Source organism: Hemitrygon akajei, unplaced genomic scaffold (assembly GCF_048418815.1).
Source record: "Hemitrygon akajei unplaced genomic scaffold, sHemAka1.3 Scf000090, whole genome shotgun sequence".
Taxonomy (NCBI): domain Eukaryota; kingdom Metazoa; phylum Chordata; class Chondrichthyes; order Myliobatiformes; family Dasyatidae; genus Hemitrygon; species Hemitrygon akajei.
In genome coordinates this window covers 2,797,025-2,824,632 of record NW_027331976.1, presented here as the reverse complement: position 1 = coordinate 2,824,632, position 27,608 = coordinate 2,797,025, and the positions used below count along the sequence as shown (strand labels likewise).

At 45.5% G+C, this 27,608-nt stretch overlaps 1 protein-coding gene across 1 annotated transcript; it reads left to right on the top strand.

Moving 5' to 3' along the window:
- Nucleotides 1-36: 36 nt before the first annotated feature.
- Nucleotides 37-27,112, top strand: LOC140722832 (uncharacterized). The gene is made up of 9 exons (XM_073037483.1): nucleotides 37-139; nucleotides 3,139-3,298; nucleotides 14,884-14,960; nucleotides 16,343-16,505; nucleotides 23,244-23,329; nucleotides 24,431-24,526; nucleotides 24,812-24,901; nucleotides 26,562-26,647; nucleotides 26,931-27,112. Exons 1-9 carry the CDS (start codon nucleotides 37-39, stop codon nucleotides 27,003-27,005), a joined length of 936 nt encoding a protein of 311 aa, XP_072893584.1. The 3' UTR covers nucleotides 27,006-27,112.
- The last annotated feature ends 496 nt before the right edge of the window (nucleotides 27,113-27,608 follow it).

Below are 27,608 nucleotides of genomic sequence, written 5' to 3'. Positions count from 1 at the left end.
TGTACCCATAGTGATCGCATGCTCCATCTCTACATGATGGTAACCCCAGAAGAGGGACAGGCGTTCAGCTTGGGCAGAGCCCTTGACTGCCTGGACCCACGAATGGCCATCTTGGCCAGGTCCAGGAACAAGCCCACCAGTAGATTCTCTGAGTGACCCAACCCCCTCCGTACTGGGTGACCATATATCAGGAGCACAGGGCTGAAGTACAACCAAAACGTGAGCAGCAGCCCCTTCAGATACTCAAACAGGGGCTGCAACCTCTCACACTTCATATAAACATTGTACACTGACTCCTCCCGGCCTCACAAAGGACAGGTGAACCGGGTGTCTGTGAAACGGCTCCAAAATCTATTGCACGGCACAGAGGAAAAGTTCACTCAACTTCACTCGTCCCATCATTGAAATGTTCCCACAACCTATGGACTCACTTTCAAGGACTCTTCATCTCAGGATCTTGATATTTATTGCTTACTAGACAACTGTGTGACCCATTGGGGCAAACGTTGAGAGAAAGCTAGTGCAGTTTGATGTGATGCGCTTTGGAAATTAAAGAAGAAAAACTGAGTTTATTAAAGAAGAAAGATGTGTAGTGTTACATACCCCGTTGGTATCTTGCGACTGCCTTATGACCATGATGTAATTGAGTATCTTGTGAGCATGATGTAATTGTCTTGTGATGGTGGGGTGATGTAATTTTCCCGCCAGTGTGAGGTCACATGATGTAATTTTCCCGCCGGTGTGTGGTCACATGATATAATGTTTCAACAGTTATATAAGGGGAAACCCCTGTTGTGATGCAGGTTAGTTCGACAGTCAGTTCGATAGATAGTTTTGCTGCGTATTCGTCTCATGAAACAGTTTAGTTTCTAAAGTGGAGTTTTTACTTTCTGTTCAAGGAGCAAAATCTGTTGTGCTGGCAGTTTCGCCAATCGCTGCCAGTTCTGGTTTGTTGCATCTTGGATTTACCTTTACAGTCTAGTTGGAGAGTGAAGACTTTACTGTGCGAGAACCCGAAGGATTGAGTAAAGTTGGTGTCGTTTGGCGGTTTTATAAAGGATCGACCTTATTGAAACTTCATTCAGGAATAGTGACCTGCATCTGAGATAACCCCTGTAAGATCAGGAAGGTTTGTACAGTGTTGACCCTGCAGAAAAAGGTCAGTTCCTTTAAGCCATTTTATTTCCTTTATCGTGAATCCTTTGGACAAGACATCTCTCGACTGCGATCAGCATATTCGTCATTTACTTTGGAGAAATTGTTGCTGCAGGAAAGTCTCTCCTTACTGACTGTATAAATAACTTGGACTTTTGAATTTACCAGTTTAGGACTGTGTTCGAATTTACCACTTTAAGAACTATTCCAGAGTTTGGCTGGCTAAGTTAGTCGTTTGTTTAGTTTTCACTTTTGTTGAGCAGAGTTTAGTAAATGTTTATGTTTGTTTATAAAACTTGACTCAATTCTATATTCATTGTTGCTGGCCACATCACAGAAATTGGGGGTTTGTCCAGGATCTGAATCAATTTTGAGTCTAAGTGCTTGTTTAATTATCAATCTGATTTGGAAAAGGGAAATACCTGATTCTTTTGTTTGATGGTCTGTGAGTGGTATTTGGCAGCAATGATATTGACGAGTTTCTGGTATCACCAGACCCAGCAGTATAAGTGAAGGCGAGAAAATATGATGTATCCGACATTTCTAGAGGGTTGGACCTTAAAGGAATTTCGAAGTTTACAACTAAGCTGGTAATTCAGAGGAAAATCACGGAACATTATATAAATTCGGGAGATTTTGATGAAGCGGAGTTAGATAGGTTCCCTGTAAGTCAGGAAGTGATCCAGTTACACCTGGAACAGGTGGAGTTAGAGAAGCTTAGAGTAGACGCTGAGTTGCAACAAAAACAATTAGCAGCTGACATCGAGCGAAAATGGCATTAAGAGAAGCATATAAAAAGAGTCTTTGATTTAGCGATAGAGCAGTTAAGGTCCCAGACACAAGCTTCTAGTTCTAGGAAACCGTTTGTTCTTAGTCAGGAAATTAAATTGGTTCCTCCATTTAATGAGGCAGAAATAGATAAATATTTCAAGCATTTTGAAACTGTTGCTCTGATTTCTGAATGGCCGAAAGATAAATGGTCAGCGCTGTTACAAAGTGTAATTCAAGATAAAGCACAACAAGTTTATACAGCTTTAACTGCTGAGCAAGCACTTGATTATGATATTGTGAAGCGGCATATACTGAAAGTGTATTAACTAGTTCCGGAAGGCTATAGAAAAAGATAAAGAAATTTGAAGAAATCCGTGGAAAAAACTTACGTGGAATTTGCCTACGATAAAGCTGTGTGTTTTGAGAGTTGGGTTTCCTCTAAAAACGTGAGTGGGGAGTATAATAGATTGAAAGAGTTGATTTTAATGGAGAAATTTAAAAGGTGCAACCCTAGCTTTCTGTGACTTTCTGTTGACGTAAGAACACACTTAAATGAGAGGGACACTGCTACATTGCAGGAGTCTGCTGAATTAGCAGACGAGTATGCTTTACTCCATAAGTTAAATTTCCTCTGGGTAGAACTTTTAAAAGGAATATTAGCACAGAGAGTCAAAGTAAACCAGCAATTAAATCAGAAGTTAGTGAGAAATGTAAGGATGAAGGGAAACATGTGAAGGAAAGACAGTTTGGTCCTATTTGTAATTATTGTAAGAAACTTGGTCACGTAATAGCTAACTGTTTCCGACTGAAGAAGAAGGAGAAGGGGGCAGTCCCAGATGCTTGTGTGCAACATATTGAACAATCTGTAAATCCACAGAGTTCGAGAAATACAAATGAAGCTTTGTCAGAGTCTGACCAAGTTAAGGGGGATATGAACATTTTATAACCAAAGGATTTGTATCCTTGAAAGAGGAATCCACTCCGATGCCAATAAGAATCCTTAGGGATACTGGAGCTCCTCAGTCACTTACGTTAGACAGTGTTCTAAAGTTCAGCGATGAGTCTGACACTGACACTATATACGAAGTGTTGGGAGTGCCCTTATGCCTGTACATTTGCATAGTGTGAATTTAAGGTCAGGGTTAGTTACAGGACTTGTTAAAATAAGACTACAACCCAGTTTACCTGTGAATAATGTTTCTCTGTTGTTAGGGTATGACTTAGCAGATGGACAAGTTTTTCCTGAAGTGCCTTTGATGATTAAGCCCATCTTTGATGAACCAAAGATGGGTTCTAACATGGATTCCTCCTGTGTTGTAACCCGAGCTATGGCCAAAAAGATGGATGAGGAGGATGGGTCAACGCAGGATGGGTCTGCTACTGACAGACAGACAGACAGACGTACTTTATTGATCCCAAGGGAAATTGGGTTTCGTTACAGTCGCATCAACCAAGAATAGTGTAGAAATATAGCAATATAAAACCATAAATAATTAAATAATAATAGGTAAATTATGCCAAGTGGAAATAAGTCCAGGACCAACCTATTGGCTCAGGGTGTCTGACACTCCAAGGAAGGAGTTGTAAAGTTTGATGGCCACAGGCAGGAATGACTTCCAATGACACTCTGTGTTGCATCTCGGTGGAATGAGTCTCTGGCTGAATGTACTCCTGTGCCTAACCAGTACATTATGGAGTGGATGGGAGACATTGTCCAAGTTGGCATGGAACTTGGACAGCGTCCTCTTTTCAGACACCACCGTCAGAGAATGCAGTTCCACCCCCACAACTTCACTGGCCTTACGAATGAGTTCGTTGATTCTGTTGGTGTCTGCTACCCTCAGCCTGCTGCCCCAGCACACAACAGCAAACATGATAGCACTGGCCACCACAGACTCATAGAACATCCTCAGTATCGTTCGGCAGGTGTTAAAGGACCTCAGTCTCCTCAGGAAGTAGAGACGGCTCTGACCCTTCTTGTAGACAGCCTCAGTGATCTTTGACCAGTCCAGTTTATTGTCAATTCATATCCCCAGGTATTTGTAATCCTCCACCATGTCCACACTGACCCCTTGGATGGAAACAGGGGTCACCGGTGCCTTAGCCCTCCTCAGGTCCACCACCAGCTCCTTAGATTTTTTCACATTAAGCTGCAGATGATTCTGCTTACACCATGTGACAAAATTTCCCACCGTAGCCCTCTACTCAGCCTCATCTCCCTTGCCATGAACCCATAACCGTTCAACTCGGGATTCGAATTTTGAGGATGTGTCAGCAACTTTCTTACCTTTATTGTTTGATCAGAACTCTTGTAGTAAGTCTGACCATGAAGATTTGTCTCTATCTCAGAAGGAGATGATAGCAACGCAGAGTAGAGTCCCTGAGATTATCACATTAAAGAACAAGCTCTTACAGATAGTGAAATTGAGAAGGTGCCAGTAGGATATTATTTTAAGAGTAGGGTGTTAATGAGGAAGTGGAGATCACCTACAATTCCTGCAAGTGAGGCATGTGAAGTTGTTCACTAGGTAGTAGTTCCTAACGTTTATCTGCAAGAGATTTTAACTTTGGCGCATAGTATGCCCTTGGGTGGACACCAAGGTGTGAAGAAAACTGTGAGCAAGGTTTTTAAACATTTTTACTGGCCTGGTTTAAGAAAAGATGTGGTGACATTTTGTCGAACTTGTCATACTTGTCAGATTGTGGGCAAACCTACTCAAGTTACTCCAGTGGCCCCACTGCAACCTATTCCTGCATTTGGTGAACCATTTTCCAAAATTATTGTAGATTGTGTAGGCCCATTGCCAAAAACTAAAACTGGCCATCAATATTTGCTGACCATCATGTGCACAGAGTTTAGGTTTCCAGAGGCAATGCCACTCAGGGATATAACGGTTTAAACGGTAATAAAGGCTCTTATAAAAATTATTTACTTATTTTGGGTTGCCTAAGGAAATACAATCTGATCAAGGTAGTAATTTTATGTCTGGATTGTTCCAGCAGATAATTTATAAACTGGGAGCTAAATAGATTACCTCAACTGCATACCATCCAGAATCGCAAGGAGCCTTAGCGAGGTTCCGTTCTACCTTCAAAACCATGAATAGGACGTATTGTGTGCAAAATGAAAAGGACTGGGATGAGGGCGTATATTTACTTTTATTTGTAGTACAGAAATCAGTGCAGGAATCCTTGGGTTTTAGTCCTTTGAACTTCTGTTTGGGCATAGAGTTAGAAGACCTTTAGCCTATTTAAAGAACAATGGATTAATAAAGAGGTACATACTAATTTGCTGGATTATGCTTTGAAAGTTAAGGATAGATTACATAAAGCTTGTAGTTTAGCCAGGGAAAATTTAAAATTGACTCAGGAGAAAATGAATACCTAGTATGATAAGGAAGCTAGAATGAGGTCATTTAAGCCTGGAGATAAGGTGTTGGTTCTTTTCCCGGTGCAAACGAATCCTTTAAAAGCTAGATTTCATGGTCCTTACGAGATTGTATCTAAAGATAATGATGTGGATTATGTGGTTGAAAATTCCAGATCGAAGGAAGTCAATACAGCTTTGCCGTATAAATATAATGAAGCCATATTATGAGAAACAGTCCACTACTGTGACTGTTGTGGTTAATAATAATGAGACTGATCCCACTGGGAACTTAATGGATGATTCATCTGAAACTCATTTTAAACACAACATTATTTCTGCCAGATTACCAAACTCAACAATTCTGGAAAATATTGATGAGAAATTAGCTCATTTACAGCCAGAGCAGAGGCAGCAGATAAAACTGTTGCTTTTGAAATATAGGGATTTATTTCCAGACGTTCCTAAAAAAACCACAGTAGCTTCACATGATGCAGAAGTTGGAGATGCCAAACCCATAAAGCAACATCCATATCGGAGGAACATAGAAAAATGTGGATTTGTTGAACAAGAAATTAAGTATATGTTAGAGAGTAGTATTATTAGACCTGCTAATTCGAATTGGAGTTCACCTTGTGTTATGATGCCTAAGTCAGACAGTAGTATTCGGTTTTGTACTGACTACAGGAAGGTGAATGCTGTAATTAAAACAGATGTGTATACAATCCCTAGAGTGAATGACTGTGTGGACAACGTCGGACAAGCAAAGTTCCTTACAAAGATTGATTTGTTAAAAGGGTATTGGTGTGTTCCATTGACTGATAGAGGTAGAGAGATTTCAGCATTTGGAACCCCATCTGGGTTATATAAATATCTTCCTTTTGGAATGAAGAATGCCCCAGATACTTTCCAGCGGATGAATAATTCTGTGCTTCATGGGTTAAAAGATACAGTTGGCTATATTGATGATTTAGTTACAGGAAATGATACTTGGGAAGCACATATTACTACAGTGAAGAAACTATTTGAAAGGTTTTCAAAAGCTAACTTAACGATTAACTTAGCTAACAGTGAATTTGGTCATGCCACTGTGACCTACTTTGGTTATGTTGTGGGTCAAGGTAAATTAGCTCCTGTTCAGGTAATTTTAGAGGTACCCACTCCAACTGGTAAAAAGACTCTCAAAAGATTCTTGGGAATGGTAGGATATGACCGAAAATTTTGTAAGAATATTGCTGACATTACCCTTCCATTAACTAACCTCTTGAAGAAAAATGAAATGTTTGTGTGGACAGTGCTTTGTCAGGAGGCATATGAGAAACTGAAAATGATGCTATGTCATCAACTTGTGCGCAGGTCACCTGACTTTGAAAACCCATTTTCATTAGCTGTAGATGCTAGTGATGAGCAGTAGCTGCTAGTGCAGGAGCAGTATTACTTCAAAGGAATGAGGGTGACGAGGCTGATCATCCAGTAGCTTACTTTTCTAAGAAATTTAATGAGCATCAAAGAAACTATTCAACTATAGAAAAGGAATTATTATTCCTTGTTCTGGCTTTACAACATTTTAATGTGTATGTTGGTACAACTCAAAAACCACTCATAGTTTACACCGATCATAATCCGTTAGTGTTTTTGAGTAAGATGAAAAACAAAAATAGGTTACTGAATTGGAGTTCAATGTTACAGGAGTATAATATTTTGATAACTCATATTAAAGGCAAAGATAATGTGATTACTGACTGTCTATCGAGATGTTGAATGTACACTGTAGTTTTTTTATGGAGTGGTATTTTAACATTTGTAACACTCATACTCATACTCATACTCATTTGTAAGGTGTTGTATGATAATTCTGTGTATATTGTGTATGTTGTAGATTTTATACATTTGTTTTTTTTTTGTAAATAGTTAAAATTTTGCTCATAACAGACCAAAATTTTCACTTTTTGGAGGGAGGTGTTACATACCCCATGGGTATGTTGTGACTGTCTTATGACCATGATATAATTGAGTACCTTATCAGCATGATGTAATGGTGGGGTGATGTAATTTGCACGCTAATGTGAGGTCACATGATGTAATTTTCCTGCCGGTGTGTGGTCACATGATATAATGTTTCAACATGTATATACGGGGAAACCCCTGTTGTGATGCAGGTTAGTTTGATAGTCAGTTCGATAATTATTTTGCTGCGTGTTCATCTCATGACGCAGTTTCGTTTTTAAAGTAGAGTTTTTACTTTCTATTGTAAGGAGCAAAAACCGTTGTGCCGGCAGTTTCGCCAATCGCTGCGAGTTCTGGTTTGTTGCATCTTGGATTTGCCTTTACAGTCCAGCTGGAGAGTGAAGACTTTACCGAAGTGCGGGAACCCGAAGGATTGAGTAAAGTTGGTGTCGTTTGGCGGTTTTATAAAGGATCGACCTTATTGAATCTTCATTCAGGAATAGTGACCTGCATCTGAGATAACCCCTGCAAGATCAGGAAGGTTTGTGCAGTGTTGACCCTGCAGGAAAAGATAATTTCCTTTAAGCCATTTTATTTCCTTCGTTGTGAAACCTTTGGACAAGGCATCTCTCGACTACGATCAGCAGATTCGTCATTTTCTTTGGAGAAATTGTTGTTGCAGTCTCCTTACTGAATGTATAAATCACTTGGACTTTCGAATTTACCACTTTAAGAACTATTCCAGGGTTTGGCTGTTCATTAAATTGCAGTTTTGCAGTTAACTTCCGGTTAAGTTAGTCGTTAGTTTACTTTTCACTTTTGTTGAGAGGAGTTTAATAAATGTTTATGTTTGTTTATAAAACCTGACTCAATTCTATATTCATTGTTGCCGGCCACATAACAGAAGCAAGCCAAATATAGATCCTCCTCGTTTAACGAAAGACACTTTTGATGACAATATTTCTGGTTGATCTGCCACCCTTCAAGAATACTGCATGCCTTTCCTCCTCTGCCTCTTCTTCTCTCGTCTTTTTTGTCCTTATCCTTTGATCCTGGAGTCATGCAGCCCCGGCCTCATCCGAGTCTTGTTGTCTCCCTCTCCTTGCCATTTCCCTACGATGTTTGGTGTCATCTCTTGACCATAATGTCCTCCTTCTCTTTCCACTCAGCATAATTAGGCTGTCCGTATTTATTTACCCTAATGCTGGATAGAAGATACAAAGCAGTAACACCCAAGCCTCCAAGATGCAGATTTTTCTTGATGATGTGGTTGGCGCTCTCCTAAATGGAAGTGATAGCCTTGCCCTTTTGCTGTGGTTTGTATCGCTGCTGTGAGCATCGTGAGGCACTGCTGAGGCTGGCCGTGCACATGGAGTCGGCTCGGGTTGTGGAAAGTGGGGCTTGTTAACTGACGAGTGAGCAGTTTTATACAAATATATAACCTTGAACTTTGCATGCATTCTGCTAGTTAGCGCATTTTAAGTTGACTCAGTCAAAACAAGTGCCGCTGTAATGTACTGTCTGGGGTAATTGGAGGTCACAAACAGACAAACAGAGCGTTTTAGAGTTTTAGCAGTATATAGATTGAATTATCATTATTATTATTATTTCTACTTTTTGTATTTGCACAGTTTGTTGTCTTCTGCACTCTGGTTGAATGGCCTAACTGGTCGGTCTTTCATTGTTTCTGTTGTGGTTATTATTCTATTGATTTATTGAGTATGCCCACAAGAAAATGAATCTCAGGGTTGTATATGGTGAAATATCTGTACTGTGATAATAAATTTACTCTGAACTTTGAAATGCACCTTATGCTAAATGTCAATATTCTAGAATATGTTTTATAATTTGTTAATTTATTTGTGGTAGTATGACTTGATGTGTTGTTGTGAGTTATATGTACTGTGTTGTGCACCTTGGTTCAGAGGAAGGTTGTTTTGTTTGGCACGATACGTGTATAGAGACATAGAAACATAGAAACATAGGTGCAGGAGTAGGCCATTCGGCCCTTCGAGCCTGCACTGCCATTCATATGATCATGGCTGATCATCCATCTCAGAACCTTGTACCTGCTTTCTCTCCCCTGATCCCTTTAGCCACAAGGGCCATATCTAACTTCCTCTTAAATATAGCCAATGAACCGGCCTCAACTGTTTCCAGTGGCAGAGAACTCCACAGATTCACCACTCTCTGCGTGAAGTTTTTCCTCATCTCTGTCCTAAAAGGCTTCCCCTTTATCTTTAAACTGTGACCCCTCGTTCTGGACTTCCCCAACATCGGAAACAATCTTCCTGCATCTAGCCTGTCCAATCCCTTTAGAATTTTATACGTTTCAATAAGATCTCCCCTCAATCTTCTAAGTTCCAGTGAGTATAAGCCTAGTCGATCCAGTCTTTCTTCATATGAAAGTCCTGCCATCCCAGGAATAAATCTGATGAACCTTCTTTGTACTCCCTCTATGGCAAGAATGTCTTTCCTCAGATTAGGGGACCAAAACTGCACCCAATATTCTAGGTGCAGTCTCACCAAGGCCTTGTACAACTACAGTAGCACCTCCCTGCTCCTGTACTGAAATTCTTTTGCTATGAATGCCAACATACCATTTCCCTTTTTCACCGCCTGCTGTACCTGCATGCCCACCTTCAATGACTGGTGTACAATGACACACAGGTCTCGTTGCACCTCCCCTTTTCCTACTCGGCCACCATTCAGATAATAATCTGTTGTCCTGTTCTTGCAACCAAAGTGGATAACCTCACATTTATCCACATTAAATTGCATCTTCCATGAATTTGCCCACTCACATAACCTATCCAAGTCACCCTGCATCCTCCTCACAGCTAACACCGCCGCCCAGCTTCATGTCATCTGCAAACTTGGAGATGCTGCATTTAATTCCCTCGTCTAAATCATTAATATATATTGTAAACAACTGGGGTCCCAGCACTGAGCCTTGCCGTACCCCACTAGTCACTGCCTGACATTCTCAAAAGGTCCAGTTTATTCCCACTCTTTGCTTCCTGTCTGCCAACCAATTCTCTATCCACATCAATACCATACCCCCAATACCGTGTGCTTTAAGTTTGCACACTAATCTCCTGTGTAGGCCCTTGTCAAAAGCCTTTTGAAAATCTAAATATACCACATCCACTGACTCTCCCTTATCCACTCTACTAGTTACATCTTCAAAAATTCTATAAGATTCGTCAGACATGATTTTCCTTTCACAAATCCATGCTGACTTTGTCCGATGATTTCACCTCTTTCCAAATGTGCTGTTATCACATCTTTGATAACCAACTCTAGCATTCTCCCCACCACCGATGTCAGACTAACCGGTCTATAATTCCCCGGTTTTTCTCTCCCTACTTTTTTAAAAAGTGGGGTTACATTAGCCACCCTCCAATCCTCAGGAACTAATCCAGAATCTAAGGAGTTTTGAAAAACTATCACTAATGCATCCACTATTTCTTGGGCTACTTCCTTAAGCACTCTGGGATGCTGACCATCTGGCCCTGGAGATTTATCTGCCTTTAATCCCTTCAATTTACCTAACACCACTTCCCTACTAACATGTATTTCCCTCAGTTCCTCCATCTCTCTAGACCCTCGGTCCCCTACGATTTCCGGACGATTATTTATGTCCTCCTTAGTGAAGACAGAACCAAAGTAGTTATTCAATTGGTCTGCCATGTCCTTGTTCCCCATGATCAATTCACCTGTTTCTGACTGTAAGGGACCTACATTTGGCTTGACCAATCTTTTTCTTTTCACATATCTATAAAAGCTTTTACAGTTAGTTTTTATGTTCCCTGCCAGCTTTCTCTCATAACCTTTTTTCCCTTTCCTAATTAAGGCCTTTGTCCTCCTCTGCTGGTCTCTGAATTTCTCCCAGTCCTTAGGTGTGCCGATTTTTCTGGCTAATTTGTATGTTTCTGCTTTAAAATTGATACTATCCCTAATTTCCCTTGTCAGCCACGGGTGCACTATCTTCCCTGATTTATTATTTTGCCAAACTGTGATGAACAATTGTTGTAGTTCATCCATGCGATCTTTAAATGCTTGCCATTGCATATCCACCGTCAACCCTTGAAATTTCATTTGCCCGTCTATCTTAGCTAATTCAGGTCTCATACCTTCAAAGTTACCCTTCTCTAAGTTCAGAACCTTTGTTTCTGAATTAACTATGTCACTCTCCATCTTAATGAAGAGTTCCACCATATTATGGTCACTCTTACCCAAGGGGCCTCGCACGACAAGATTGCTAACTAACCCTTCCTCATTGCTCAATACCTAATCTGGTTCAATGATGATAACCTTGAACTTGAGAGTCCATTTAATCAGTGACAGTAGATTTTATGTGTCAAGGAACAAGAGCCACAAATCTCTTCACTGCAATTGAAGTGAAGAAGAATGAAAAAGAACACAATAGATCACAGGAAAGTTACTAATCAAAGTTTGGCATGTTGAGGGCAAGATCCTTAACAGAGTTGCTGAGCAGAGAGATCTTGGGATCCAAGTTCGGAACTCCTTGAAAGTGGCTCAGAGTTCAATAAGGTGGTTAAGAAGGCTTATGGATTGCTGATGTTGTTAGTCGAGGCATTGAGGTCAAAAGTCAAGAGGTTGTGTTGCAACTTTGTATAACTCTGGTGAGGCCACATCTGGGGTATTGCAGACCTTCTGGTCACCCCATAATAGGAAGGATGTTGAGGTTTTGGAGAGAGTGCAGAAGAGGTTTAACAGGATGCTGTCTGTTTTTAGAGGGCATGTGCTATCACGAGAGGCAGGATAAACTTGGGTTGTTTTCTCTGGAGCATCGGAGGCTGAGGGGAGATCAGATAGAGGTTTATAACATCTGAGAGGCAGAGATGGAGTGGACAGAGAGTATCTCTTTCCCAGGGTTGAAATGTCATATACCAGAGTGCAGGCATCGAAGGAGAGAGGGGATAGGTTCAAGAGGGATGTGAGGGGTAAATTTTTTAACAGGATCAATGACAGATGAAGCAGATTGCAGAAAGTAACAAACTATGCAAATACAAATATAAATAAATAGCAATAAATAACGAGAACATGAAATAACAAGATAAAGTCCTTAAAGTGAAATCATTGGTTGTGTGAGCATCTCAAGGGATTAAGGTTTGGGTGTTTCTGATTTGTTTTCTAGCTGGGTCAGCACAACATTGTGGGCTGAAGGGCCTGTTCCTGTGCTGTACTGTTCTATGTTCCATGTACTAGAACACAGAATCAGAATAAGGTTTATTATCACTGACAAATGTCATGAAATTTGTTGTTTTGCAGCAGCAGTACAGTGCAATGCACAAGCTACAATAACAAATATATAGAAAATAAATATGTAGTGTAGAAAGAGAGCAAAAATAGTGCGGTAATGTTCATAAGTTCACTGTCCGTTCAGAAATCTGACGGTGGAGGGGAAGAAGCTGTTCTTGAAATGTTGAGTGTGTGTCTTCAGGCTCCTGTCCCTCCTCTCTGATGGTGGTAATAGGAAGAGGGAATGTCCTGGGTGGTGGGGTCCTGACTGATGGATACTGTCTTTGTTGATTTCTATTGCACATTTGTTGCTTGTCAGTCTTTGTTTGTGTATAGTTTTTCATTGATTCTATTGTATTTCTTTGTTCCACTGTGAATGCCGGGAAGAAACTGAATCTCAGGGTATTATATAGTAATATGTAGCAACACACACACACAATGCTGGGGAAACTCAGCAGGTCAGGCAGCATCTATGGAAATGAATAGTTAGTTGATAATTTGGGCCAAGACCCCTCTTTAGGACTGAGAGGGCAGGGGGAAGATGCCAGAACAAAGGTTGGGGGGAGCAGAGAGGTTAGCTGGAAGGTGACAGGTGAAGCCAGCTGGGTGGGAAGGTCAAGGGCTGTAGAAGAAAGAAACTGATAGGAGAGGAAAGTGAATACAATTGGAGAAACTGAAGAGGAGGAGACCCAAGGGAAAGTTTAAAGCAGGTGAGAAGTAAAAGATCAGAATGGGAATATAGGAAGGGTGAGGAGTAAATTTTGTTCATCGGACAGTGAAATCGATATTCACACCATCAGGTTGGAGGGTACCCAGCTGGAATATGAGGTGTTGCTCCTCCACCTTGAGGGTGGCCTCACCTTGGCACAAGATGTGCCTCCACCACGTCTGTTCTCAGGATGTGGTTTCCATTCCAGGGTATCAGAGATGTCCTCCTGCTTTAAAGAATGGGGCTTCCCTCCCTCCCTCTACTATTGATGTTTTCCTCACCCGGATCTCCTCCATTTCCCATACATCTGGACTCACTTCATCTTCCCGAGTCTCTCATCCTCACCTACCAACACTACAGCCTCCGCATTCAACACATTACCCTCCACAATTTCCTCAATCTCCAAAGGGGCTCAACTGCTAAACATATCCTTTCCTACCCCTGCCCACCACTGTCTGCAGGGATCGTTCTCTCCACGATTCCCTTGTCCATATGTCCCTCCCCACTAATCTCCCTCCAGGCTCATCCTATCCACTTCCTCCCCCACCTCCATTGAGGGCCCCAAACACTCCTTCCAGGTGAGGTATCACTTCACCGAATCTGCCGGGGCTGTCTATTGTTCCCAGTTTGGCCTCCTCTACTTTGGAGAGACTCATGGTAAAATGGGGAACTGCTTCTCAAGCACCTCCACACCATCCGCCATAAACGGAATTTCCTGATGGCCAAACATTTAAATTCCGATTCCCAATCCCTTTCCAATGTTGTTAATATATAGCCTTGTCTTGTGCCAAGATGAATCCCCTTAAAGTCGAGGAGCAACACCTTATATTCCTTCTGCGTAGCCTCCAACCTAATGGTATGAATATCGATTTCTCCTTCCAGTGAACAAAATACTCCTCCCCCTTCGTCTATTCCCCAAAGTGACCTTTTAATTCTTAGCACCAAATTATTACTTCCCCTGGGTCCCCTCCTCCTGCCATTTCTCCTATTGTCCACTCTCCGCTCTGAGCAGATTCTTTCTTCTCCAGCCCTTGACCTTTCCCACCCACTTGGCTTCACCTATCACCTTCCAGCCAGCCTCCCTCCCCTCCCCCACCATTTAGTTCAGGATGGGGGTTGTGGTTGGCACAGAAAGAGGATGGGGAACGTGAGCTGTACAATAACACTGAACATCGTTCTGTCCCTCAGTCACAGACTCCACACTCAGTGATCCGTGTGTAACCCACACCGTCCTGGATCAGCCCTGGAGGAGCACAAGTTGTTCCAACACTTCGTGTACCGGTGGACAATGGATGGGTGATGGAAACCTTCAAGTGGGATAGTACAGATTTAACAGGTGAAGTGAGGAGATTATTACTGAGAAACTGGACACAGAAGGGGAATGTAAACAGGGGAACAAGGGGTGTGTGAATGGGAAATGCAGGGAGACCAGGATCATCAGTGACTACACTGAGATGGGGAGTAAATACAGGGAGAGCGGAGATCCCACATTCTCGGGGTAGAGACAAGGGAGAGGTGCAACAGAGAGGGAATTCCCAGGATTGGGGGAGGGGGGGGTGTTATTGACCAGAGATAGGGTACGAACAGGGTGAGTGTAATTTCTCATGTCTCTGTGAGTGGATAAACTCCCTCAGATCAGGGACTGACTCTCTGATTGTTGTTTCAGTTCTGGAGGATGGAAGATTCCCGAAACGGAAATTCCACGATATCACTGCTCTGGATGGAACCCTGGCTGGCTAGATGGTAGGGTCTGGCTCAACATCAGTGGGGCTCAGTTATTTCTGGGGAGGTTTTCTGAGCCGGATTTATTCAGAGTTCTGTAGCATGGACACAGAACCCCATCTCCCTGAGAGGTCTCCCCACAGTCACTCAGACCACTCTACGGTCCTGTATCATCATGGAGTCCGGTGGAGGAGTGACAACTTCCTGGAGTTGGGTTACAGAACTGATCTGCCCACTGACCCCATTCAGGACACGACCCGGAGGAGTTTCAACGACTCCAGACTCATTTCAGTCATGGGGCAATCTCCAGGGAGTTCGGGGAGTCTGCAGACATCATCGTTCACCAATTAGTGGGATAAATTAATGGTTGCCATGGTAATGTAGTGGTTAGCGCGTCACTATTAAAGCTCGGGATGTAAGAGTTCAGAGTTCAATTTCAGTGTCATCTGTAAGGAGTCTCTGTTCCTTCTCCCTATGGAATACATGGGTTTTCCCATGGTTCCCCATGTTTTATTACAAAATAGATAGATAAGTTTATAAAACAGATTTAAGCTTTTCTTGAAATGTGGAGGAAATGTCGGGAAACAGGAATAATCCTGGAAACTACAGAGTGGATCGAGCTGCCTGAGCAAGTGGTGGATGCCATTTTGATTTCAATGTTTAAGAGAAGTTTGGTTGGTACATGGATGGGAGAGATGGACGGCTGTGGTCCGGGTGCAGGTTGATGGGACAAGGCTGTTTAAATGGTTCAGCATGGACTGGATGGGCCGAAGGGCCTGTTTCTGTGCTGTAGCTTTCTGTGACTCTCTGACCAGTAAGTCTCACGTCAGTGGCAGGGAAGGCAGTGGAGAGGATTCTTATGGATGGGACTGATGAGCATTGGGAAGACCGTGGGTGAATGAGGGACAGTCACAAATGACACCCTCACAAATCAAAAAAACCTCTCAACCTCCACTTTACATTTATAAATGACGTGACCTGCACAGCCGTTTGTGGCAATTAATTCCACAGATTCACCATCTTCTGGCTAAAGAAATTCTCCCTCATCTCTGTTCTAAAGGGAGGTTCATGTGATATGAGGCTGTGACCTCTGGTCCCAGACTCCCCCACTATAGGAAACATCGTCTCCATGTCCACTCTATCCAGGCCTTTTAATATTCGATAGGTTTCAATGAGATCCCCCAGACGTTTGACAAGGTCCCTCATGGGAGGCTCATTCAGAAGATGAAGGTGCTGCTGCGGGGAGGGTGGGGTGGAGAGGGAGAGGGCAGCAGCTCAGTGCTGATTGAGGCCGGACCGAACCGTGGGTTGTGAACCATTGATTTAGAGTGGGTCCTGATTCACATTCCCCGCTGTACTGTGGGACCGGGTTGATTTTACAGTGTTTATAAATCTCTTTCCAGGTTCCCATCCCAACGTGGGACAGGGGGAGGTGACCAGGACAGTCTACTTCACCGAGGGTGAAGGCAGCTATTACTTCGAAGAGGTCAAGGTGAAGAACTGCTCCGATTACTTTGTGTATTGGCTGAAGCCGACCTCGAGTAACGCTGTGTACTGCACAGGTAGGTCACCGTTCCCCAGTGACACAGCAGTGTGGCAGTTGTGGGAAAATTCTGGGACGTCCTGAGTCACCAACACACACCACGGGCTGAGTTTTCCAGTCGGCTGCCCTGCCCGTGGTCTGTGATCACCTTTCCCGTATCCCCCTTCACACCGGGGTCAGAATGAAACTGCCCAGTCTGACCTGTGACAGAGATCATAGAACACAGAACAGTACAGCACAGCACAGGCTCTTCGGCCAACAATGCTGTGTCAGCTGCCGGGAGGGAGTCTACCCATCCTCTGGAGTGAGGGAGGGTGAGGCTGACAGGAAATGGAGGGAGCAGTGGTGAGAGTGAGGGGAGAGGGGGGAGTGATGTACCAAGCGGAGAGGGAGATGGAGGGAGACCGAGGGGAGAGGAAGATAGGGTGAGGCCAAGGGGAGTGGGAGGCGTTGAGAGGCCGTGGGAATGGGGAGAGAGTCACAGTGTTGGGGAAGGAAGCCCAGGGGCGGAGGGGGAGACGGGGAGAGGCCGAGTGTAGGACGACAGAAAGAGGCCGAGAGAAGTGGGGGAGAGTGAGAGGCTCAGTGGAGGGGGAAATAGCGAAGTGGCCAAGGGGAAGGAGAGACAGGGAGAGGCTGAGTGGAGAGCATGCGGGGAGTGGGATGCCAGGAGTGACGGAAGTAGGGAAGAGGCCGAGGGGAGGGAGATTTAGAGAGAGTCGAGAGAACCCAGAACAGTACAGAACAGGCCCTTCGGCCCAACAATGTTGTGCAGTCCTACTCTGAGGTCAATCTAACCCTTCCCTCCTGTATAATCCTCCATGTTTCTGTCATCCATGTGCCTATGAGTTTGTTAAATGCCCCTAATGTATCCACACACCCACCACTGTCAGTGTAAAAATTTTTACCTCTGACGTCCACCCTATACTTTCCTCCAGTCACTTTAAAATTACACCCCCTGGTATTAGCTACTTCCTCCCTGGGAAAGCGTCTCTGGCTGTCCACTCGATTTATGCCTCTTACCATCTTGTACCCCTCCATCAAGTCACCTCTCATCCTCCTTCACTCCAAAGAGATAAGCCCTCACTCACTCAACCTCTCCTGGCAAGACCTCCTCTCTAATCCAGACATCATCCTGGTAAATCTATTCTGCACTCTCTCTGAAGCTTCCATATCCTTCCTACTATGAGGTGACATGAGACTCCCGGGCTGCCTGTCTCACATAGGGACCATGTGAACATTGTCGGGGGAGAGGGGAGGGCACATTGAGGAGAATGGAGGGTCAGAGGGGAATGACTGGGTTGGAGGGAAGTAGGAAAGTGGAAAGGAGGGAGAGTGGTGTGGAAAGAAAGGGGAGTGAGGAGGAGGAAAATGAAGGCAATAAAGGGAGATTGTAGGTGGGAATGGGAGAGAGGTCTGGGGTACAAGATGGTGATTGGAGGGGAGGAATGGTGCTGAGAGGGAGCCGCTGTGAGGGTGGTGGGGGGAGAGACAATGGATGCTGGATGGTCCACAGCTCAGGAATTGGTGGTGGGGATCATCGAAGGGAACGCTGATCCCCATGGTCAGTCCCAGAATTTCATCCCGACCCGTAGTGATGAAGGAGGAGACAGGCGTTCGAACATTCCAGAGGTCTGATCAGCGTAGGGAGCAGAGCACTGCAAATTAAATAAAAGTACAGAAGGGCCATTGTTGGGAAGTAGGTCAGCGATGAGATTAGGAGTTGTCAGGCTTTGACTTGAGGCTTTGATAAGGAGAGGCTAAGTCCAAAGAACAAGGTTAGAAGATCTGGTCTTTGTTACCCATTGTACAGTGCAGGCAGGGTGGCAGATATGATAGTGGAATAGAAAGATAGAAATATAGAAATACTGCAGCACAATACAGGCCCTTTGCCCACAAAGCTGTGCCGAACATGTCCTTACCTTAGAACTACCTAGGCTTACACATAGCCTCTATTTTTCTAAGCTCCATGTACCTATCCAGGAGTCTCTTAAAATACCCTATCGTATCCGCCTCCACCACCGTTTCCGGCAGTCCATTCCACGCACTCACCACTCTCTGCATAAAAAAAACTTACCCCTGACATTTCTTCTGTATCTACTTCCAAGCACTTTAAAACTATGCCCTCTCATGCTAGCCACTTCAGCCCTGGGAAAAAGCCTCTGACTGTCCACACGATCAATGCCTGTCCTCATCTTATATACCTCTATCAGGTCACCTCTCATCCACCGTCGCTCCAAGGAGAAAAGGCCGAGTTCACCCAACCTATTCTCATAAGGCATGCTCCCCGATTCAGGCAACATCCTTGTAAATCTCTACACCCTTTCTATGGTTTCCATGTCCTTCCTGTAGTGAGGTGACCAGAATTGAACACAGTACTCCAAGTGGGGTCTGATCAGGGTAATATATAGCTGCAACATTACCTCTCGGCCCCTAAGCTCAATCCCACAATTGATTAAGGCCAATGCACCGTATGCCTTCTTAACCAGAGTTGAGTGTTCTATGGACTCGGACCTCAAGATCCCTCTCATCCTCCACCCTTACTGTTACCATTAATGTTACATTCTGCTATCACATTTGACCTACCAAAATGAACTGCCTGACACTTATCTGGGTTGAACTCCATCTGCCACTTCTCAGCCCAGTTTGGCATCATGTCCTGATGTAACCTCTGACAGCCCTCCACCCTATCCACAACACCTCCACCCTTTGTGGCATCAGTAAATTTACTAACCCATCCCTCCACTTCCCCATCCAGGACATTTATAAAAATCACAAAGTGTAAGGGTCCCAGAACAGATCCCTGAGGCACATCACTGGTCACCGGCCTCAATGCAGAATGTGATCCGTCTACAACCACTCTTTGCCTTCTTTTAGCAAAGTAGTTCTGGATCCACAAAGCAATGTCCACTTGGATCCCATGCCTCCTTACGTTCTCAGTAAGCCTTGCATGGGGTACCTTATCAAATGCCTTGCTGAAATCCATATACGCTACATCTACTGCTCTTCCTTCATCAATGTGTTTAGTCACATCTTCAAAAAGTTCAATCAGGCTCGTAAGGCACAACCTTCCTTTGACAAAGCCAGCTGACTATTCATAGTCATTTAATGCCTCTCCAAATGTTCATAAATCCTGTCTCTCAAGATCTTCTCCATCAACTTACCAAACACTGAAGTAAGACTCACTGGTCTATAATTTCCAGGGCTATTGCTACTCCCTTTTTTGAATAAGGGAGCAACATTCGCAACCCTCCAATCCTCTGGAACCTCTCCCCTCCCCACTGATGATGCAAAGATCATTGGCAGAGGCTCAGCAATCTCGTCCCTTGCTTTCCACATTAGCCTGGGGTACATCCCGTCTGGTCCCAGAGACTTAACCAACTTGATGCTTTCCAAAAGCTCCAGCACGTCCTCTTCCTTAATATCTACATGTGTTGGGTGGCAGATTTCAATTTCCCAAATATCGGAGGATAAATCGTTGCTCAGAGATTGAGGCAGAGGGCTTTCCTGAGCCTGGGTGGTTGGCGCACAAGTAGTGACAGATTGTTGGGAATTATGAGGCAGGATAGGCAGATGATAGAGCAAAGAAGCACTCAGCCAGATGGTTTGAGATGTGTCTGCTTTAATGCAAGGAGTATCATAAACAAGGCGGATGAACTTAGAGCATGGATCAATACATGGAACTGTGATTTTGTGGCCATTACAGAGTCTTGGATGTCTCAGGGGCAGGAATGGCTGCTGAGTGTGCCTGGCTTTAGATGTTTCAAAAAGGATGGGGAGAGAGGCAGACGAGGTGGGGAGTGGCACAGCTAATCAGGGATGGTATCATGTTTGCAGAAAAGGAGGAAGTCATGGAGGGATTGCCTACTGAGTCATTGTGGGTGGAAGTCAGAAACAGGAAATGGGCAATAACTTTTTTATAGTAACAGAGACATTGAGGAGCAGATAGGGAGGCAGATTCTAGAATGGTGCAATAATAATAGGGTTGATGTGATGGGTGATTTTAACTTACCCTAATATTGACTGTCATCTTTAATACAAAGGGTTTAGATGGGTGGAGTTTGTTAGGTGTGTTTACAAAGGTTTCCTGATGTAGATAAGCTGTACTTGATCTGGTATTGGGAAATGAACCTGGTCAGCTGTCAGGTCTCTCGGTGGGAGAGCATTTTGGAGATAGTGATTACAACTCTATCTCCTTCACCATGGTGCTGGAGAGGGATAGGAGCAGACAATTTGGGAAAATATTTAATTGTGGTGGTGGTGGTGGTGGGATGGGGGGGGGGTGTGAAATATGCCATTAGGCAGGAACTTGGGAACATAAATTGGGAGCAGCTGTTCTCAGGGTATTGGGCAGTTTTTGAAGTGTTGGGTCATCAGAGAGCAATGGTGGAATGAGGCATTGGTGAATAATAGAGGTATGATGAGCCTTTGTGAAAAGCTTGTATGATAGGGTGATGAATGGGGTCAGGATTGGGTTGAGTTTGATGGATGTGGGTGAGGTAATGAGCCACTGTGGCTTTTAGACACAGTGAGAGGGATGATTGAGCAGAGAATGATGAAGTAAATGTCAAAGGGATTTTCTGAGAGGTCAGAGAGGAACACTGACAGATCACAGGGAAGAAACTGGTGAGGAATGAGAGAGGGGAGGCAGGAACTGTGACGGGATGGAGAGGGAAGGTGAAGGTATGGTGGACCCCAGTTGTTGGACAGAGTAATAGAGGAAAGTTGGATGTACTGGGTGAGTAGCAGACGAACTGAGGAGACAGTGTGGTGGTGTCTAGGAGAGGGAGGGGTGGAGTGTCTAACAGGAGAAAGATGGAGTGAATGGCGAGGGCTGTCTGTGTGGAGTGGGGGAGAATTAAGGGGAGGGATTTCAGTGTCTTGCATAGGAAGGATGGATGGTTATGAGAGAGGAATGGGGTGTGAGATTAAAGAAGAGGGTTGACTGAAGAGGGAGGTGTGAATGGCCCGGGGGGACAGTGTGGGGTTTGTGGTTTAACCTATTTGATTCAGGTTGATGGTTTCTTCCTGTGTTGTTACCTCCCATCTCCCCAGTGGTGTTCCCCCACACCATAGTTCTCTGACTGGTTCACATTCGTAGTGAACTAGTGGGAACCCAGCAAGCAATGACTGGAGAATCTGGGCTGGGTTTGTCCACCACTGGATCTGGTGTCAGTGGAGGAGATTGTTGAAGGGAATGTTCCTCTCCCTGTTCAATCTGGGAATAGAGATTCATAATTGAAAGTGGCATCACAGGTAGATCGGGTCGTGAAGATAGCATTTGGCAGTTTGGCCTTCATAAATCAAAGGATTGTGATGTTATGGTGAAGTTGTAAAAAGCGATGGTGGGGCCTAATTTGGAATATTGTCAGCTGCTGGCAGGAAAGATGTCAATATGATTGGAAAGGGTTTGGAGAAAATTTACAAGGATATTGCTGGGACTTGAGGACCTGGGTTATAGTGAAAGGTTCAATCGGTTTGGGCTTCATTCCCTGGAGTGAAGGAGAATGAGGGGAGATTAGAAGGAGGTATATATAATGATGAGGGTACAGGTAGTGTCAATACTAGCTTTTCCACTGACATGACAGAGGTCATGGGTTAAGGGTGAAAGGTGAAATAGTTAAGGGGGAACCTGAGGGTCAACCTCTTCACTCAGATGTTACTGAGAGTGTGGAATGAGCTGTCAGTGAAGTGGTGGATGTGGGTTTGAATGCAGCAATGAGGAGATATTTGGATAAGTACAAGGATGGGAGTGGTGTTGGTGGCTGAGGTCCAAGTGTTGGTCAATGGGAGTGGGTATAATAGCAGGTTGCACAGACTAGACCCTGTTGACCCTGTAGCTCAACACTCTGTGTCGGACTGGAGAATACACGAACATGGAAACCCATTACAGTCCCTGTGATGTCTGCCGCACATCTTCACAGATCTGGGTGTTTAGTTTGTGTGTGATCGCAGGGAGGGATGGAGGTGAGTGGTCGAGGAGTCAGAGGATGAAAGAGTGTGGAGGGGAGGGGATGAGAGAGAGGGGAGGTGAGTGAGGGAGAGCGGAAGAAAGGGAAAGCATAGGGGAGGAGGGAGAAGAGGAGGAACAGAGTAGGTCAGGAAAGGATAGAGTGGAGGGGAAGAAGGACTATGGATGATGGAGGTTGAGAGAGCGTCTGTGGGGTGAAGGGTATGTGGGGAAGTACTGTAGGGGAGTGGAGGTCCGATAGTGGGGAAGGAAAAGGAGTGGGGAGGGCTGGAGAGGGGAATGAAGAGAATGGAGGGGAGAGTGTGCCAGGGAGAAGAGGGGAGAGTGGAGAATCATGGATGGAAATGGTGAGTAGACTGTGGGGGAGTGCAGAGAGGGGTGAGAGGAGTGAAGAAAGCGGGTGGTAGTAAGAAGGGTTGGATGTCGGGAATGACAGATTGGAGGGAAATTGGGGTCTACGAAGGGGTGATTGAGTGGATGGGGTGAGAGGTGGCTGGAGAGGAAGTGATACTGGAAGTGTACAGACCCACAGCTGGACAGTGCAGGTCAGGAATCAGTGGTGGGGATCATTGAAGGAAACCCTGATCCCCATGTTGATCCCTAAACTTCGTCCCGACTCCCACTGAAGGGAATGATCAGGGGTGACAGGGAATTGGGAGAGACAGTGGAGAGACCCTGTGTGATGTTGGTTTCTACACGCACCTATTCCTCTGTTCCTCTGACTCATGATGATTGCTCCAGTGTCTCCACTCTCTCACTCTCTCTGTTCCTCTATTCTACACACAGGTAGTTCCACAGGGAAACAGACCGATGGGTCAGTGTCTGGAGAACACACACAGAAATCATCCTCTGTCCCAGCAGGAGACACGAGCCCAGGTGTGAATTCTTCTGTCTGTATGGATTCAATCTCACACTGTAAAATACAGCGTCTCAGAGATCAGTTTACCTGCTGGGTGCAGGGGATGGGGCGTGAATGATGGAGTGAGAGGTTCCTCTCTCCTCCCTGTGACAAATTTCAGCACCATCCAGGATCACTACAAGGGAGGGTGTTGTACAATTATAACGTGGGCAGTAATGACCTTGGTCTGAGTTTAGTTCATGGGGCCGGGTGAGGTGGGTTGGTGGCCAGAGCATGAGGACTGAGCCCCTTGGCTTTGCTGAGTGAGGGATGTGAGTGGTCACTGGGGATGTCTGATGTCTTCAGGAAGGGTCAGGATCTGGGTGAGGGATGGATGGGGTCCTCGCTGAGGGTGACGGTGGGGTTGACAACCAGTGGCAGGGTTACGTGGTCAGTGTCACGGGAATTAGAAACGTGGGCTTCACGGATCACTGACTGGGTCTGGGATGATCAAATGGGTAGTGTTAGGATGGGATGGATGAGGGATCGGACAATGATCATTGTGTGTTGGGGGTGCTGGGAAACACCAAGAGGGACAAGGCCCCAATGGCAGGGTGGGAACTCACTGGATACCTGGTGAGTCCATGGAGGTTAGTGATATTGGGGAGTTTTTGAAGATTTGGGACATGAGAGTGCATTGTTGGTCTTGGCAGTGGAGAATGGTGAAGGTTTGAAGTAACGTATCTTTATGTAGAGATTGATTTTGTGACGTGTTGAATAGGGTCAGGATTGGCGTTGGAGAGTGTGAGGTGGAATGAGTGAGCAGAGAGGGGTGGATGTTGGACTGGAGAGGCTGAAGGAGAGGAGATGATTCATGCTTGTCCACTATCCCATAAGAGTCTGCAGGCTGGGGAAATGGTGGTAGGATTCACTGAAGGGAACCCTCATTGCCATGTTCAGTTGCAGAAATTCATGCTGAGGAGAGAGACCTGGAGTCATGGTGGTTTGGGAGGGAGAGTCAGTGTAGGGAGATGGATATTGTTGATTTCTTCACACTCCCCTTTCCCTCAGACTCATGTCTTGCCTAATGATCTGTTTCTGTGTTTCCACTCTCATGTTTCTCCATTCCTTCATTCCAGGTCCTGGGACTTCCACAGGGAAACAGTCTGAAAGGTCATCCACTGGAGATTTTTCCCAGGAAACTTCTTCAGACCCAGCTCGAGATACAGCCTCAGGTACCAAGTCTTGCGAACGTGTGTCATTCCATAACTTTGTAACCTGGAAGTTCTCATGAACCGATTCAAGTTGAAGTTTATTGTAATTCAACCATGCATTGGTATATAGGGAAGTGAATCAATCATTCCAGTGTCAAACTGAGGGCAGTGAAGGGAGGATTGGGAAGGAGAGGAATGGTGTCAGTTTCACCACAGACCCAGTCTCACATTCCCTGAACTCCTGTTCCATTGTGATGACCTGTTTCAGTGTTTCCACTTGTCCCTGTCTCTGTTCCTTCATTACAGACCAGGAGACTTCCACAGGGGAGCAGCCCAAAGGATCAACTACTGGAGGGTGTATACAGAAACCGTCCTCCGCCCCAATGGATACCTCAGGTACGAAGTCTTGGGACTGTTGGAGACATTTGATCATTTCCACTCCTCCACTCCCCTCTCCCCCTCTCCCCCATTGCCCCAGTCCCCCACTCCCCCACTCCTGGGCCCATTCACCTGCTCGACCTGCAGTGCAGGGCAACATGAATGACGGTGTCAGCGGAGACGATGGGCCGAGGGGCCGGTAGGTGGCTGGAGAGGGAAAGCGTGGAGACCAGGGAGAGGGTCAGAGTAACCGGGAGAAAGGGTGTGTGGGGGTGTTATGACAGGAAAGTGATGGGGAGACGGAATAGGATTCATCATTAAAGACACCCATTACTCAGGAATCCCTCTTCACATTGCTATCACAAAGGAGGAGGAACGGGAGCCTAAAGACACACAATCAGCATTTCAGGAACAGATTCTTCCCTCTGTTATCGGATGTCTGAATGGACAATGAACCCATGACCAGTACTTCCATTACTTTGTCCTCTCTTCCTGCCCTACTAGTTCATAAATGTATGTTTATGTCGGTGACATTAAACCTGATTCTGATTTTGAATAAAGAGACCCGATGTCACTGAGGAAGGAAATGACTGGATGTGGTGGGAGGGATGCGTGGGTGAGGAGAGATGGTCGGAGTGATTGAGGAGGGAGAGGGTGACTGAGGGGTGGTGAGGGGGAATAGAGAGACCTGATGTCACTGAGGAAGGGAATGACTGGATGTGATGGGAGGGATGTGTGGGTGAGGAGAGATGGTCGGAGTGATTGAGGAGGGAGAGGGTGACTGAGGAGTGAAGGGGGAATAGAGAGACCTGATGTCACTGAGGAAGGGAATGACTGGATCTGGTGGGAGGGATGTGTGGGTGAGGAGAGATGGTCGGAGTGATTGAGGATAGAGAGGGTGACTGAGGAGTGAAGGGGGAATAGAGAGACCTGATGTCACTGAGGAAGGGAATGACTGGATGTGCTGGGAGGGATGTGTGGGTGAGGAGAGATGGTCGGAGTGATTGAGGATAGAGAGGGTGACAGAGGAGTGATGTGGAGGTGGGGTGGGAGCTGACCGATGTCTGGTTCTGCCTGAATACAGAGAGATGATGAGTGAATGAGGGAGGTTTCTTGCCAGTTTCCATAACATGTTCCTCCAAGAGTCCGTTCTCCGTGTGATCATAAGTCTTCGCTGCTCGTTAACACACTACACCCAATACCAGGGGCTCTAATCTTCTGCACCAGTGACCGTGTACTGCTCTAATCTTACATGTGGATGTAACTGACATCATTTCCCATGTCCATAAAACTGTCCAATGCAGGTAATTGGGAAATCCCACATTCCATGTCTCGGTCTCTCACTCTGGATTCATCCATCTTTCTCTTTCTTTTCTCACTACCACTTTCCACCCCCTCACTGTCTGCCTCTCCCTCGTTCTCTGCCTCTCTTCACTACCTGTGCACACTCTCTCCCTGACCCCACCCCTGCCCTTTTCTCACACTCTCCCTGTCCCTGTCTAATCGAATATTGACATAGATATTTGATGAGGGTGTGGGGAGGAATCAAGGTGTTCAATGGTGGGGAGTGGGGGAGAAGAGATTGCACGATCGAAGGGACGGAAACGAGGGAGCACATCCTGTGAGCAGCACTTGACCTGACAGTGACACCATGTTGACACTGGGCTGTTTTGTTCAGGAGAGGAGGACGGGTGGATTGACGTGCAGGTGACAGCGAGTGGAGACATGAGTGAGGAAGAAGTGCGGGAAGCCATTCGAAACAAGGTGAGAGAGTGAGCTGAATGGGATGGGGTGGAGGGAAGAAGGGCGGAACACGGGGACAAATATCCTCTCCTTCCCCTCCCCCTTACCACCTTCCCCTCCTCCACCCAGACCTTCATTTTTCTATCACCTTCTCAATTTTCTCTCCTCTTATCCTCATCTTTCCTCTCAGCTCCCTCCCTCTCTGTCACACCTCTGCCTCCTGTTTGATGCTCCTCTCCTCCTATCTCTCCATCAACTTCTCCTTCCTCGGCAATCATTCATCTTTCCTCCTCTCTGGCCGCAGCTCCGGGAGATGTTCGATGATCCGGATCCTCAGATCGAGCTTGTGCAGTGCACGTCGGAGCCTCCGGAGGAGTGAGGGAGTGATCCCTCAACGAGTGAAGGAGTCTGCAGTTCCATCTCCCTGACACTTTACACCCTCTCCCTTACTCCAGCCTGCCTTTCGACAAGTATACGGCTCACAGAGGGTTAATCCTAGGATGTTGCTACACTCTGCTGATTCCCCAGTGTACCGCATCCTGCGAGCTTTTAGTTGGCCACATTGTGAAGTACGATCCCATTGAGTAGTGATGCCAGAAGCCTGGAACTGAGAGTGAGCAGACAGACCCGGCCTGTTCCAGGATGAGCAGATATCCCGAATGATGAGATCAATCACAGAACATCCTGGGTACGGTCCCCCCTCAGTACAGGACTGGGTCAGTGTGAGACGTCACACACCTTCCACAGTGTACGGTCTGTAAACACCGACACCCCTCACTACAGGACCGGGTCAGTGTGAGACGTCACACACCTTCCACAGTGTACGGTCTGTAAACACCGACACCCCTCACTACAGGACCGGGTCAGTGTGAGACGTCACACACCTTCCACAGTGTACGGTCTGTAAACACCGACACCCCTCACTACAGGACCGGGTCAGTGTGAGACGTCACACACCTTCCACAGTGTACGGTCTGTAAAC

Coding starts and splice junctions, on each gene's coding strand:
- LOC140722832 (XM_073037483.1), top strand. CDS start 37: ATGGTAACCCCAGAAGAGGGACAGGCGTTCAGCTTGGGCAGAGCCCTT. Junction 24,902..26,561: donor CGCCCCAATGGATACCTCAG/GTACGAAGTCTT, acceptor TGTTTTGTTCAG/GAGAGGAGGACGGGTGGATT. Junction 26,648..26,930: donor GGGAAGCCATTCGAAACAAG/GTGAGAGAGTGA, acceptor CTCTGGCCGCAG/CTCCGGGAGATGTTCGATGA.